The sequence below is a fragment of the Bombina bombina genome, chromosome 10 (genome assembly GCF_027579735.1).
Source record: "Bombina bombina isolate aBomBom1 chromosome 10, aBomBom1.pri, whole genome shotgun sequence".
Lineage (NCBI taxonomy): Eukaryota > Metazoa > Chordata > Amphibia > Anura > Bombinatoridae > Bombina > Bombina bombina.
In genome coordinates, this window is record NC_069508.1 from 208,221,668 (window position 1) to 208,238,162 (window position 16,495).

Sequence of the window (16,495 nt, forward strand, 5' to 3'; positions counted from 1 at the left end):
GTAAAGTAATATGCACATTTAGGGGGACATGCCTTAAAGTGCATAAATTTAAGTTCTCTTTTTAAATTTGCAGCGAGAAAATATTTTTGAAAACGTATCTTCTCTAAAGTTAGAGGAAAGGTTAGATCACATTCAAGGATGAAAACAAGAAGGTTGTATTATCTTTAAAAAAAAAAAACGTCAACACGTTGAGATTTTTTATATAAAATGTTATGTTACGCATAATGAAACAATTCTGCAATATATTTTCATTGTTTATTTTACCTTTTTTAATGTAATGTATCTATGAAAATTGAGCAGTTTCTAATTCTCAGAACTGTGCTACATATTTTTTCCTAATAGCCTTTATCAGATAATAACTGCAAAACAATGCATTTCTTTCTAATGACACAATGAGTCCACAGATCATCTAATTACTATTGGGAATATCACTCCTGCCCAGCAAAGCTGTTAAATATCACCTCCCTTCCCTCCCACCCCAGTTATTCTCTTTGCCTACGTTAGAGCAAGGAAGTGGTAAAGTTAGGTGTTAGAAAAAGATTCTTCAATCAAGAGTTTATTATTTTTTAAGTAGTGCAAGATTGTGCTGCTTTGTCCTAGGGTATAACCGTAGTCCATATCAGTCTCTTCAGCAGAGCAGTGGTGGCTTTAGAACAATGGGAACTTGTGGGACATAATTCTCACTGCGCCTCCCATATACTAATGCTGCCCTAACTATGAAAGCCTGAGTAAAATTACTCGGTCTTTTCTCTTTTTTCACAGGTCCATGTGAGGGAGAGGTCCTCTCAAACCTGAGAGCTGCCTTGCTGTCGGGCAGGTTAGGAGGTAAGTGCTGACTTTATTTTCTGGGGTTGCAGAAGAGACTCAGAATAAGTTGTGCACTTTATTTCAAATGGGACACATACAAAGGCTCAGTGTAGTTTGGGCTCTTTAATGTGGACAGCTTAGACGCAGGCACTGGGGCTAGAAAAGTTTAATGCATTGTTGGTGATTCAATTACTCCCGGCGGCTTCACTTATTTTAAAACAATATGCCGACCGGGAGATGACTTTTTGCGACGCCCACTATGGGCGGACCTAGAGGAGGCGGCAATTTGTGTTGCGTGCCTTTTTCCCTTACTTCCTAGTGATCGGAAGGGGAAGTAGTATAGCATCTGTTTCTATTACGCATACTCTTTTATTTTATGCGTGTCTAGCAACGGAGTCCAGTTTCCTGTACCTGCTGTGAGTTCCAGATCAGTGATTAGAGAAACGGCTCCTGCCCAAGAGAGAGCCAGTGTTAACAGGCAGGTAGGCACCTCAGCAAAGCAGTATTGGTTAGGTTTACTGTCCTCTCTGAATATAAAAAATAAAAGTTACCATTTAAAGTGACAGTAACGTTTTTTTTGTCTTTTAAATTTTATTAAAAAATTTGGATTTTATTTGATATTTGGATCCATTGTGAGTCAGAATGGACCAAGAGGCTTTGTAAACTGTCACTTGTACTTTGTGTTTTAATGCCAATGTGGAACCACCACTCCCTTTCTGTTCCTCATGTATTGAGAGAACTTTAAATTATAGGGATAGACTCTTTTCTGAGCCAACATTTTCCAAGGCGGATGCTGTTCAGGAGCCTAATGACAATGTTCAATATATGCCGCAGCTTTCTCCTCAAGCGTCCCAACTTGTATCGCCCACACATGCAGTACTCCTCCTTGAGTTACGTTGTAAGTAATCGCTTCTTTCGTGTCCTCTGCTGTTTCTGATGCATTATCTGCCTTTCCCATGCTGCAGGGAAAGCGCAAGAGGAAAAGTAGCATTCAGTAGGTGAGGTTACTTATGCAGTGGTTGCTATTTCGGATCCCCCCTCCCAGAAGCCTGAGGAGGAGGATCTTTCGGTAGCATCTGAGGGTGAGATCTCAGACTTTGACAGTGTAATTCCTCCTGTTAATACTGAATATGTATCCTTCAGGTTTAAGCTTGAGCACCTCCGTCTGTTACTTAAGGAGGTTTTAGCTACATTGGACGACAGCAACACTATGGTCGTAGTTAATCCGAAGAAATCTAGTAAGCTAAACAAATATTTTGAGGTACCTTCCTCGGTAGAGGTTTTTCCTGTACCAGACCAAGCTTCTGAGATCATTGCTAAGGAATGGGAGAGACGGGTATACCTTTTTCTCCATCTCCTATATTTAAAAAGATGTTTCCCATAGCAGACTCTATCAAGGAGGTTTGGCAAACGGTACCCAAGGTGGAAGGAGCTGTTTCCACTCTGGCCAAGAGAACTACTATCCCCATAGAGGATAGTTGTGCCTTTAAAGATCCTATGGACAAGAAATTAGAGGGGTCATCAAGAAGATGTATGTACACCAAGGTTTACAATGGCAACCTGCTGTGTGCATTGCTACCGTCACTAGTGCGGCGGCATATTGGTTTGGACCTGGTTTGACGGAAATAATCTCTGATATTATGGGAGGAAAGGGTCATCATCTCTCTCAGGATAAGAGAAACAAGCAAAAGGAACGTCAGAGTAATTTTCGTTCCTTTCAAAATTTCAAGGGAAATTCTGCCGCTTCCTCTTCGAAGCAAGAACAGTCTAAACCTTCCTGAAGACCCAATCAGTCTTGGAACAAGGGAAAACAATCCAAGAAGCCTGCTATTGAATCAAAGACGTCATGAAGGGTCTGCCCCCGATCCGGGATCGGATCTTGTAGGGGGCAGGCTTTCCTTCTTCTCTCAGGCTTGGGTTCGAGATGTTCAGGATCCCTGGGCAGCGGACGTAGTGTCCCAGGGATACAAGCTAGAGTTAAAAAAATTTCCTCCCAGAGGCAGATTTCTGCTTTCAAGATTATTTGTAGTCCAGACAAAAAGAGAGGCGTTCTTACACTGTGTACGGGACCTCTCCGACCTGGGAGTGATAGTTCCTGTTCCAATGCAGGAACTGTTATGTTAACCTGTGTAGAACTGTATATCCTTAGATACAGGACCACTCAGTCTCACACCAAACCTTAGGTTATTAAGATTGAACTTAAACCTAGTTTTTGCTCATTGATCTGAGGGTCACTGCTGCATGGAAACAGAGTGATGATGGTAAAGTACAAAATACAACAGTGATATTGTTGCAGAGAATGGTAGAGAAATATAGTTAGATAATTATTTGTAGCAGGATCTGAGGCTACACAAAGATAATATAAATGCTGCAATATGAAATGGAAGTCCTTAATAAACAGTCTCAGGCAGTCTGTATATTCGTATTGTGAGTGTTCCCACTTCAGTAAATATATCAAACAGTTTGTAGGCAGATTATAAGTAACAGCAAGAAAATCGTTAATTTGTTAGCAGAGTAATAGTATGCATAAGAGGTTAAACAGTCTCAATTAGGACATGAGTTGAGTGGCAGACTTTCTGATGTAGTAACAATAAACTTGATTGCAGGTTAGCATTTGTTAATGCAAGCGTGTCTCAGTTAAAGTAAATGACTGTCAGCAGATCTTTCAATATACGTAATGAGGTGAAATAGTTATGGACAAGTTTTGAGTTAAGCCGACAGAGTCAGCAGGAATACGTTACCACTCAGATGATATGAGGCTGCTGTATTTTTAGGAAGGGCTCCGGTAACACGTCCGTGTCTGATGGAAGTCCTGGAGTGAGTGTGGTGCAGAATTCGTTAAAGGTACAGATTTGTTAAATGCACAGATGTGTTAAAGGTACAAGAACATAACAGGAACGGAGTCTGGGGTTTTATTACAATCTGTTCGTGGTTCCCAAGAAGGAGGGAACCTTCAGGCCAATTTTAGATCTCAAGAGTCTAAACAAATTCCTCGGAGTACTGTCCTTCAAGATGGAAACTATTCGTTCCATTCTTCCTTTGGTCCAAGAGGGTCAATTTATGACAACGGTGGATTTAAAGGACGCGTACCTGCATGTTACCATTCACAGGGATCATCACAAGTTTCTAAGGTTTGCTTTTCTAGACAAACACTTCCAATTTGTGGCTCTTCCTTTCAGCCTTGCCACAGCTCCCAGAATTTTCTCAAAGGTTCTGGAATCTCTGTTGGCGGTGCCCCGATTACGGGGCATTGCAGTGGCGCCCTATCTGGACGACATCCTGGTCCAGGCGCCATCCTTTCAACAAGTAAGGTCCCACACGGAAATGTTGTTATCCTTCCTGCAATCTCACGAATGGAAGGTAAATTTGGAAAAGAGCTCCTTAATTCCAAATACAAGGGTAACTTTCTTGGGAACCATAATAGATTCCCTATCAATGAAGATTTTTCTGACAGAAGTCAGGAAATCAAAGATTTTCAATTCTTGCCTAGCGCTTCAGTCCACTCCTCGGCCATCAGTTGCTCAGTGCATGGAGGTAATCGGACTGATAGTGGCGGCAATGGACATCATCCCGTTCGCTCGTTTCCACCTCAGACCTCTGCAGTTAAACATGCTCAGTCAATGGAATAGAGATTATGCAGATTTGTCTTCACGAATACTACTGGAGCAGGAGATAAGGGATTCTCTTCATTGGTGGTTGGCTCTGGATCATCTCTCCCAGGGAACCTGCTTTCGCAGACCCTCCTGGGTGATTGTGACAACAGACGCCAGCCTTCTAGGATGGGGAGCAGTCTGGGGCTCTCTAAAGGCTCAGGGATTGTGGACTCAGGCAGAGTCTGTTCTGCCTATAAACATTCTGGAGCTGAGAGCGATCTTCAATGCTCTTCTGGCCTGGCCCCAGTTAGCCTTGGCCCAGTTTATCAGGTTCCAGTCAGACAATATAACTTCAGTGGCTTACATCAATCATCAGGGAGGAACGCAGAGTTCTTTAGCCATGACAGAGGTAGCCAAGATAATTTGGTGGGGGGAAACCCACAATTGCTGTCTGTCGGCAATCCACATCCCAGGGGTGAACAACTGGGAGGCGGACTTCCTGAGCAGACAGACCTTTCACCCGGGGGAGTGGGAACTCCATCCCGATGTGTTTTCCAGCCTGATTCTCAAATGGGGTCAGCTGGAATTGGATCTCATGGCATCTCGGCAGAATGCCAAGCTTCCGAGGTTCGGATCGAGGTCAAGGGACCCTCAGGCGGTATTGATAGACACCACGGCGGTACCTTGGAATTTCAGTCTTGCATACCTATTTCCTCCGTTCGCTCTTCTTCCTCGGGTCCTTGCTCGAATCAAGCAGGAGAGGGCGTCAGTGATCCTCATTGCACCAGCCTGGCCTCACAGGATTTGGTAGGCAGATCTGGTGGAAATGTCATCTCTTCCACCTTGGAGACTTCTGTTGAGGAAGGACCTTCTACTTCAAGGGCCCTTCCTTCATTCAAATCTAGTTTCTCTGAAGCTGAGTACGTGGAGATTGAACGCTTAATTTTATCCAAGCGGGGATTTTCAGATTCGGTCATTGAGACCATGATTCAGGGTCGTAAACCTGTGACTAGAAAAATTTACCACAAGATATGGCGTAAATATCTATATTGGTGTGAATCCAAGGGCTACTCTTGGAGCAGAGTTAGGATTCCTAGAATTCTGTCATTTCTCCAAGAAGGTTTGGAGAAAGGATTATCGGCTAGTTCCCTAAAAGGTCAAATATCTGCCTTGTCTATTTTGTTACATAAACGTCTGGCAGACATCCCAGACGTGCACTCTTTTTGTCAGGCCTGTCTTCAAACCAGTTATTCCTCCCTGGAGTCTTAATTTAGTTTTTAAGGTTCTTCAAGGGGCTCCGTTTGCGTCCATGCATTCCTTAGATATTAAGTTGTTATCTTGAAAAATTTTGTTTCTCGTGGCTATTTCATCTGCTCATAGAGTGTCAGAGCTCTCAGCATTACAGTATGAGTCACCTTACCTTATTTTTCATTCGGATAAGTTAGGTTTTCTTCCTAAAGTAGTTTCTGACCGGAACATTAATCAGGAGATTGTGTCCTAATCCTTGTTCTCAGAAGGAACTGCTTTTGTACAATTTAGATGTGGTTTGTGCTCTAAAATTTTACTTACAGACGACTAAAGAATTTAGTCAGTCTTCTGCTTTGTTCGTGGTTTTCTCAGGAAAACGTAAGGTACAGAAAGCTACGGCTACTTCTCTTTCTTTTTGGCTGAAGAGTATCATACGTTTTGCCTATGAAACTGCTGGACAGCATTCTCTAGAGACAGTTACGGCTCACTCCACGAGGGCTGTTGCTTCCTCATGTGCATTCAAAAATTAAGCTTCTGTGGAACAGATTTGCAAGGCTGCAACTTGGTCCTCTCTTCACACTTTTTCAAAATTCTATAAATTTTACACTTTTGCCTCAGCTGAGGCCGCTTTTGGGAGAAAGGTTCTTAAAGCAGTGGTGCCTTCCGTTTAGGTTCCCTGTCTTGTCCCTCCCTTATCATCTGTGTACTCTAGCTTGGGTATTGATTCCCAATAGTAATTAGTTGATCCGTGGACTCGTCTCATTAGAAACAAAAGAAAATTTATGCTTACCTGATAAATTTATTTATTTCTTGACACAATGAGTCCACGGCCCGCCCTGTTCTAAATACAGATGGTTGGTTTGTTATAAACTTCAGACACCTTTGCACCTTGTTGCTTCCTTTCTCTTCTTTACTTCGGTTGAATGACTGGGGTTGGAGGGAAGGAAGGGAGGTGATATTTAACAGTTTTGCTGTGGTGCTCTTTGCCGCCTCCTGCTGGGCAGGAGTGATATTCCCAATAGTAATTAGATGATCAGTGGACTCATCGTGTCAAGAAATAAATAAATTTATCAAGTAAGCATAAATTTTCTTTTTATACTAACTTTATGGCTAGCCTTGTTGCCATATTGGCTCCTCCATAATAAGGCAAATGGGTGGGTGTAGTTTGGCTATTGAAACACAATTTCAGTTAAAGGTTGTTAATAAGACTTGAATAGTATGTTATTCTATAGCAAGACAGCTAGTAAATAGTAGTGAGAAAATAGGTTTTCTGTCACTAGGGTGCAGGCAATTTAAAGGGACAGTCTAGTCAAAATTAAACTTTTATGATTCAGATAGGGTATGTAATCTTCAACAACTTTCCGATTTACTTTTATCATCAAATTTGCTTTGTTCTCTTGGTATACTTTGTTGAAAGCTAAACCTATGTAGGCTCATACGCTCATTTCTAAACTCTTAAAGGGCCCCTTATCTCAGTGTATTTTGACAGTTTTTCACAGTTAGACAGCGCTAGTTCATGTGTGTGTGATATAGATAACATTGTGCTCACCCCCGTGAAGTTATTTACGAGTCAGCACTGATTGGGTAAACCGCAAGTCTGTCAAAAACAATGAAATAAGGAGGCACTGTGCGGAAGCTTAGATGCAAGGTAATCACAGAGGTAAAAAGTATAATAATATAAACTTGTTGGTTATGCAAAACTGGGGAATGGGTTATAAGGGATTATCTTTTTTAAATAAAAAAAATATGGAGTAGACTGTCTCTAAAATAGTGCCACACTCACTGGAATTTTATGTAAAATAAAGTTTATTAAACAGTAATGCTTCAGGGACTCATTCCCCTTCCTCAGACAAATGACACAATTTTTGGATTCAGTTCTGACAAGTGTGGCACTAAATTTGGATGCACACAGCTAAGATCATGAAAGTGAAGAGTTTGTCCAAATAGTGATAATCCCAGGAACCACGCCATGTTCTCTTTTACCTGGTCCTAACCTACAACCACACATGTTCTCTTTTACCTGGTCCTAACCTACAACCACACATGCTGTCTTTTACCTGGTCCTAACCTACAACCACACATGCTGTCTTTTACCTGGTCCTAACCTACAACCACACATGCTGTCTTTTACCTGGTCCTAACCTACAACCACACATGCTGTCTTTTACCTAGTCCTAACCTACAACCACACATGCTGTCTTTTTTTACCTGGTCCTAACCTACAACCACACATGCTGTCTTTTACCTGGTCTTAACCTACAACCACACATGTTGTCTTTTACCTGGTCCTAACCTACAACCACACATGTTGTCTTTTACCTGGTCCTAACCTACAACCACACATGTTGTCTTTTACCTGGTCCTAACCTACAACCACACATGCTGTCTTTTACCTGGTCTTAACCTACAACCACACATGTTGTATTTTACCTGGTCCTAACCTACAACCACACATGCTGTATTTTACCTGGTCTTAACCTACAATCACACATGCTGTCTTTTACCTGGTCCTAACCTACAACCACACATGCTGTCTTTTACCTGGTCCTAAACTACAATCACACATGCTGTCTTTTACCTGGTCCTAAACTACAATCACACATGCTGTCTTTTACCTGGTCCTAAACTACAATCACGCATGCTGTCTTTTACCTGGTCCTAACCTACAACCACGCATGCTGTCTTTTACCTGGTCCTAAACTACAATCACACATGCTGTATTTTACCTGGTCCTAACCTACAACCACACATGCTGTCTTTTACCTGGTCTTAACCTACAACCACACATGCTGTCTTTTACCTGGTCCTAAACTACAATCACACATGCTGTCTTTTACCTGGTCCTAACCTACAACCACACCTGCTGTCTTTTACCTGGTCCTAACCTACAACCACACATGCTGTCTTTTACCTGGTCCTTACCTACAATCACACATGCTGTATTTTACCTGGTCTTAACCTACAATCACACATGCTGTCTTTTACCTGGTCCTAACCTACAACCACACATGCTGTCTTTTACCTGGTCCTAACCTACAACCACACATGCTGTCTTTTACCTAGTCCTAACCTACAACCACACATGCTGTCTTTTTTTACCTGGTCCTAACCTACAACCACACATGCTGTCTTTTACCTGGTCCTAACCTACAATCACACATGCTGTCTTTTACCTGGTCCTAACCTACAATCACACATGTTGTCTTTTAACTGGTCTTAACCTACAACCACACATGTTGTTTTTTACCTGGTCCTAACCTACAATCACACATGTTGTCTTTTACCTGGTCTTAACCTACAACCACACATGCTGTCTTTTACCTGGTCCTAACCTACAACCACACATGCTGTCTTTTACCTGGTCCTAACCTACAACCACACATGCTGTCTTTTACCTGGTCCTAACCTACAACCACACATGCTGTCTTTTACCTGGTCCTAACCTACAACCACACATGCTGTCTTTTACCTGGTCCTAACCTACAACCACACATGCTGTCTTTTACCTGGTCCTAACCTACAACCACACATGCTGTCTTTTACCTGGTCCTAACCTACAACCACACATGCTGTCTTTTACCTGGTCCTAACCTACAACCACACATGCTGTCTTTTACCTGGTCCTAACCTACAACCACACATGCTGTCTTTTACCTGGTCCTAACCTACAACCACACATGCTGTCTTTTACCTGGTCCTAACCTACAACCACACATGCTGTCTTTTACCTGGTCCTAACCTACAACCACACATGCTGTCTTTTACCTGGTCCTAACCTACAACCACACATGCTGTCTTTTACCTGGTCCTAACCTACAACCACACATGCCGTCTTTTAACCAGATACACTGAGGTGTCACAACCAACAACTACTACAATTCGCCTGAAAAAAATAATTAAAAATACATGCTCCAGTTATAGATGTTAGAATAAATGTTTTATTAAAACACGTCCTCTGTTCTGCATATTGTTCTTTTAACTTGTTTGGAGCACATTAATCACCTTTAGTAAAATAAAGTGTTGGCCTCATATCACAGAACTAATAATATACATTACACTTTAAAGCTTGGTTTTATTTTTTTCTTGCACAGACCCTAATGAGTACTTTTTCTTGTTGCAGGTTAATGTTATTATTTAAGATTGGCTTTACAGTCATTGCATCATTTGTGGTTTGCTGGATTCCTTTTCTGACAGATGCTGAACAAATCTTTCAAGTCCTCAAAAGACTTTTCCCCGTTGGCCGTGGTCTCTTTGAGGTACATTTGAAGTGTTCTGTTATTTTTCAGATCCATTTAAATCACTTATCACTGACCTTTAAAGATGTCTCATGTGGTTTTGACACACACCTGCACAAGGCTGGATATAGGAGAAGGCGTATTCAGCCATTCCTGCGTGCCAGTATTCTGTTTAGTATTTAACCCTTAGCCCGGTGTCATCTGCCAACATATTATATAAATTGCCTAATTAAACTGTATTTCAGTGCTACATTTGCCACTAATAGATTCCATACTAAGCCATCACGCCAGAATGAAATCATAAAACAATATTAGCAATAAAATGCCCCTATTCTTTATACTGGAATGTGCTATGCTAATTGTTTGCCTTTTCAGAGTCATAATTATTTTTATAGAAATCATTTTGCAGCTTTAGTGCTGCTATTAGTTTCCAGCAAAATTTGATTTGTAATTTTTCTCTTCTGATATTGGCCGACAAGACGTTTGTAAGAGAGCTCTACATTCAGTTCGCAGTGGGCTTACAGTAAACAGCTGTTGGAAGTTAAGATATGACACATCCCCAGAATAAGAACTGTACGCTTGGGGTAGAAAGAATGACCTTGTACTTTATTATGTGCTGTACCTTGTGCTCGCCCTGTATAATCCCTTAGCTTTCCCTACTGCAGAACCTAAACCCCTAGGGAAGGACAGAGGTCTACCATGCATCGTTAAGCATTGATTGTCTGGAAGACAAGTGGTTAAAAGATCATAAAACCTCACATTTTTCTTTCATGATTCAGATAGAGCATTCAGCTTTAAACAACCTTCTAATTTACTTCTATTATCAAATGTTCTTTGTTCGTTTGGTATCTTTTGTTGAAAAGCAGGGATAGTGCAAGAGCACTAGAGGGCAGCACTGTTTTCTGCCATATAGTGCTATAGACACAGAATGTCATGGAAAGGAAGCAAATTTGATATTAGAAGTAAATTGGAAACTTTTTAAACATTGTATTCTCTTTCTGAATCACAAAAGAAAGTGTTTGGGTTTCATATCCCTTTAAATCACTGTATAAGCTGCTTCTTTACACTTACAAGTTATACGTTCTTATAATGCCTTTTAGGCACAAATAGTTTGATTCCCAGTTAGATTAAATAGTCAGAAATTGATTAAATATTAAAGGGACATTAAACTCAAAATGTCATTCCTCATACTTGTGCTTTAAAAGAAAATCTTTGCAATTAACTTTCATTATTTATTTTGCCTAGTTTTACTGTAATTTAACTCTGAAAACCGTAGTGTTTCCACTCCCCCCCCTCACTGAGAGGTTGAATTGCATTCCATGGAATGCAGAACTCAGGCCCCTACAAACTGCACAGTGATTGGTTGATATCTGCAGAAGCTTCTTTATATTTCCCTAATTGGCTGCAGCAAAGGAAATAAATGAAACAAAAGAGGAAGAGGCGTTTTTGGAGGGATCCGGGGCCAAAGTAGTGCATGTTCTTCTAACAAGATTTATATTGCATGCAGGCCTTGCACAATACAGTGAATCAGTTCTGGTGCTTTAATAAAAAGAATGTTATGTCCCTTTAAATATAGTCATATGACATGCATAAGCCAGAGCAGTGTTTGTTGTGTTTATATATTATTTGAGTTTCGGATGTTCTCTTGTGCCGGTTATACAGACAATGGGAGCTTTGGAGTGGGTGTTTTTGTACAATATTGTGTACCTTTCATGGGGCAAATAAAAACAATTATATCATGCACTGAAAAGAGCATCTGCAAAGCATGTTAGTTATGTTTGCTCAAAGATGGTAAAAACGTGCTTTCATTTTATATTGAAACTAACAAACTGTGTGTTCCTGCTTAATGGCTGATACTGATGAAATAGCTGTATTGTTTGAGAGAGACCAGCTTTCATATGTGTGACACAAGTTAGGTTTATTCAGCAGAACAACCATTAAAAATGCAAGTAACCTTTATTTTTGAAGAGCGAAAAACAAATAAAAAAGAAAACTAATAGTGACATTTTAAGTTACTCAGATCTAGCTGTCTGAATTGTGAATGTGTCGTACCCTAATTCAAGCATGAAATTGGACTATAGTGAAATTGAATCTCTTTTGTAAACCTTATCAGTGTGATCTTCTTGTGCACGTGACAAACTAAGGAATCTGTACGTATACGCACGGTGTTCTAATATTTTCTGTTCTTGAAGCTCCAGTGTTGATGGAGAATACATTTATGCAAAATATATTCAACTGGGGGGGGTGTCCCTGCGAAACCATGTAGGAGTGTCAGAGTTCTGCATCCAGTCTTTTTTTGAGGTTTTTTGAAGAAATGCAGTCAAAATAAATAATGAACGTGCATTGCAGTTTTTTTTTTATTATGCATAAGTAAAACATTTTATGGGAATTACATTTTTAAGATTAATGTCCCTTTAAAGGGACATTAAACACTAAATAAATGCTAGATATAATGTTGCAGTCAAAGTAAAGATTAGTCTGAGAATAACAAGTAGATGTATTTTTTAAAGTTTCATTAGCTGTTTAAATATTGACAAAATAAGTGTAAAGTTGTAGTGTCTACAAAACAATGGGAGCTGCCATGTTGTAACTTAGGTTACCTTCTCTGCTCCAAATAAGGCAAATGATGGGTGGAGTTTGAGACGTTATTCTATAGCAGCACAACAGAAATGTCATTACAAGGTGTGTACTGTCCCTTTAAAATAAGAGAGCAACCTCTTGTTCTTCTTCAAACATAATAGGTTTTGTTATTCAAATAGCAATTTATTTACATAGCAGAGGTATCATGTTTGAGTTGGGACTGTGAACTTATACTGAAGCTTGATATTGGATGTTCCTCTCCTTTTGGTGATGAAACCAAATTCCTATGAATATCATTTACTTCCATCTGATAAACGAAAAGAATTGTCCGTGTAAGCAGTGAGCAGTAAGTTTATACTTGCGCATTCTTAAGAAGTGCTTTGAATTTGTTCCCATTAACTGAAATGGTAACAAATGCTGATGGTTGTAAAATCCAACATTGGCCAAGTAGTAGGTGTCTTGTATGTTTGCTGGTTGTGCCAAACCTTCTGTTCACTTGTAATCCTCAGCAAATTTAGAGAGCATAATCTGTATTGCTGATAGGGCTATGGGAAGATGCCTCGTGCTTTGCTGGAAACGCTCTTCATGTTATGTCTACACAGCTGTGAATCCAGCAGCTGTGTGAGGGATGGGTTTCATGGACATGATAGCTGTGGTTACAAATTTAATTTTGAAAGTGATCCTAGCACAACTGTTAATGTCTTTAGAGTTCTTGATTTATTACTAGTTAACCCTGTCATTGCAGGTGGAAAATTCCATCTTATGTTTTATGAAGAGATGAGTTGTCTCATAAACTATAGCATCTTATTGGTATCTGTTGATTGCCAGGGGGAAGTGTAAAGTTTTTAACCTACAAATACAGCTCAATATTCAATATATACTTTTGCCAATTGTTAGCGAAGATATGGCACTCTCAATTTATTTTATTTTATTTGAATTCATTTTTTTTAATTTAATGTGGTTATCCACAGCACCAAATGGAGTACTCCATTTTATTTTAGGATCAGCTTTAGGCTTCTGTTTATGATTAGTAGTTATTTGCAGATGTTACTATAAAATACAAGGTATCTCGATTTAAAGGAGAGTTGTAGCAGCAGTGCAGCCAGTAAGGCCAGTCGAATAATTGGTTGCATTGGGAGAGGCATTAGTAGCAGAAATAGGAAGGTTCTTATGCCACTTTACAGATTGCTAGTTAGGCCTCATCTAGAATACTGTGTACAGTTCTGGAGACCGTATCTTCAGAGAGATATAAATAAACTAGAAACTGTACAAAGGAGGCTACTAAATGGTACATGGTCTAAAATCTAAAACCTTCAACAACAAAAAAAAGACTCTCTGATCTAAATGAGTATAGTTTAGAGGAGTGAAGGAAAAGAGGTAACATGATAGAAACCTTGAAATACATGAAGCTGAAAGCATTTGCCACAAAAAAAGAAATACGGAAACAAGTGGTCATAATCTTAAATTAGAGGATAGCAGATTTAGGAGTAATGTGAAGAAGCATTTTTTACAGAAAGGGTGGTGGATTCATGAATTAAACTTCCAATAGAGGTGGTAAACACAGGGACTGTAAAATAATAAAAAATGTCTGGGACATGCATAAGGGTTTCCTAAGAAATCAGTACCATGTAATATGGGTAGACTTGATGGGCCTTTTGATTCTTATTGACCGGTAAATTCTATGTTTCTATGTATATCCCTCTGAGCTCAAATAATATGTGCTAATTAAACTAGCACTAATGAGCTGGCCAATGGCATTCCTAATGGTTTCCACCATGAGATAGCCGCCCCCAAAACATTCTTACCTCAAAAGCCTTTAACCTAGTACTGAGACTGTGTTATCTGTACAAGGTTTTAAGCATGTCCTGGAGTAACAGCCAAATAAGTGCAAAGGAAGTTTCCTGTGCTAAATGTCAGAAAAAGAATATCTTTATCCTTTTAAATAAAAAGGATTAAGATAAGCTTAATACCTAATACTCCAAATATGTCCCTCATGACAAAATCAGTAGGCAAGAGGGGAACTCAAGAGTCCTAACCAGGAAACCCTAAAATAAAATAATAAACAATCTTGCACATTTTCATGAAGACTCATTACCATAGAGGTGGGAGGGTTTATATAGAGCTCTGAGGTTTGGGAATCTTTGCCTCCTCCTAGTAGCAGGAAAGGTAATTCCCAGGAGTAATGGATTGTGGAATCTTATCACCTATATGAAAGAAAAGAATGGTACAGGAGTTATTTTGTGCCTCTCTGGATCTGTACAATAGCACCTATACAGGGTTGTATCCTTACTACTGAAAGACATGGGGATTTTGTTTAATTTGTGCATCTTTTTGAAATAGCTAGACACTAGCAAAGGTCTCCCAGGCCCCCCCTTCCTGCTAGCTTATTTCTGTTTTGAGCTATTCCTAATAAATGTATTGTAGGCTTCTAGTTCTGCTTTAGAGGTAAACAAGAACACAATTAGGCATTTTAGTACAGTTAGTAGCTACTGCTAAGAGCCAGCCAACTTCAGGGTTGTGTGCAGCCATTTGGTCATCAATGCACCATTGAATCTGATGTATCTCCACCTGGAACTGTTTAGAATTATAAAAACGATCTGTGTATATCTTGTAAGAATGTCTTGCATATGACAGTTCCTCAGGCCTATGTTTGCAAGATGGCAGTTTATGTAGTTTAAAAGGACACACCATGTCAGTAAACTGTTTCTGCTCACCCAAGAAGACAATAAGGCTCTTTACACACCATTTCTTGTAATCCTTTAACATAAACATGTAAATTTAGTTTTCCTTACAAGAACACTTTATGTTTAAAGGATAACTCAATGCAGTAGAATTACATAAGTAACAAGTGCATAATAAAAAGACAATTTAACACCTACTTTGAATTTCCATCTAAGCAGTAGATTTTTATGGACAAATGTACCCCCCCCATTTTCCGCCGCTCCTGTATCATGTGACAGACATCAGCCAATCACAGACTAGTATACGTATACCCTGTGAGCTTGTGCACATGCTCAGTAGGATCTTGTTCCCCAGAAAGTGTGCATATAAAAAGAATGTGCAAAATTTGATAATGAAAGTAAATTGGAAAATGTCTTAAAACTGCTGCTCTGTCTGAATCATAATAGTTTATTTTGACTTGAGTGTCCCTTTAAATGGCCCTTATAGTGTAAAAAAATGACATCCTCTAATTCAGGAGCTGCAGAGAGAGTAGTTACAGCTGCTGAGACAATCAGTAGTGACAGTAACACAGCTGGGTCAGGAGACTATCGCTGCTGATGGGATCAGCGGCTGTGTCCACTCGGGACCAGCAGTGCTTTGTGGTTGCAGAGTGGCACTTTTAATTATATAGGATAAACACATAGCATTGCATGGTCACAACTCGCTATTGTTAAAATTACATGCTTTAACCCTTTAATGACCAGAGCACTTTTCCATTTTCTGACCATTTGGGACCAGGGCTATTTTTAAATTTTTGCTGTGTTTGTGTTTAGCTGTAATTTTCATCTTACTCATTTACTGTACCCACACATATTATATACCGTTTTTCTCGCCATTAAATGGACTTTCTATAGATACCATTATTTTCATAATTTCTTATAATTTACTATAAAAAAATTTATAAAATATGAGGAAAAAATGGAAAAAACACACTTTTTCTAACTTTGACCCCCAAAATCTGTTACACATCTACAACCACCAAAAAACACCCATGCTAAAAAGTTTCTAAATTTTGTCCTGAGTTTAGAAATACCCAATGTTTACATCTTCTTTGCTTTTTTTCTAAGTTATAGGGCCATAAATACAAGTAGCACTTTGCTATTTCCAAACCATTATTTTTTCAAAATTAGCGCTAGTTACATTAGAAAACTAATATCTTTAGGAATCTCTGAATATCCATTAACATGTAAATATTTTTTTTAGAAGACATCCCAAAGTATTGATCTAGGCCCATTTTGGTATATTTCATGCCACCATTTCACCGTCAAATGCGATCAAATACAAAAAATCGTTCACTTTTTCACAAATTGT

At 39.4% G+C, this 16,495-nt stretch overlaps 1 protein-coding gene across 1 annotated transcript in view; it reads left to right on the forward strand.

The window, feature by feature from the left end:
- ALG6 (ALG6 alpha-1,3-glucosyltransferase) overlaps positions 1 to 16,495 on the forward strand; it is a 134,988-nt gene that overhangs the window by 38,510 nt on the left and 79,983 nt on the right. Inside the window, exon 8 of the mRNA XM_053693668.1 lies at positions 9,769 to 9,904. Within this exon, the coding sequence (XP_053549643.1) occupies positions 9,769 to 9,904 (136 nt within the window). The remainder of the gene's footprint in view (positions 1 to 9,768; positions 9,905 to 16,495) is intronic.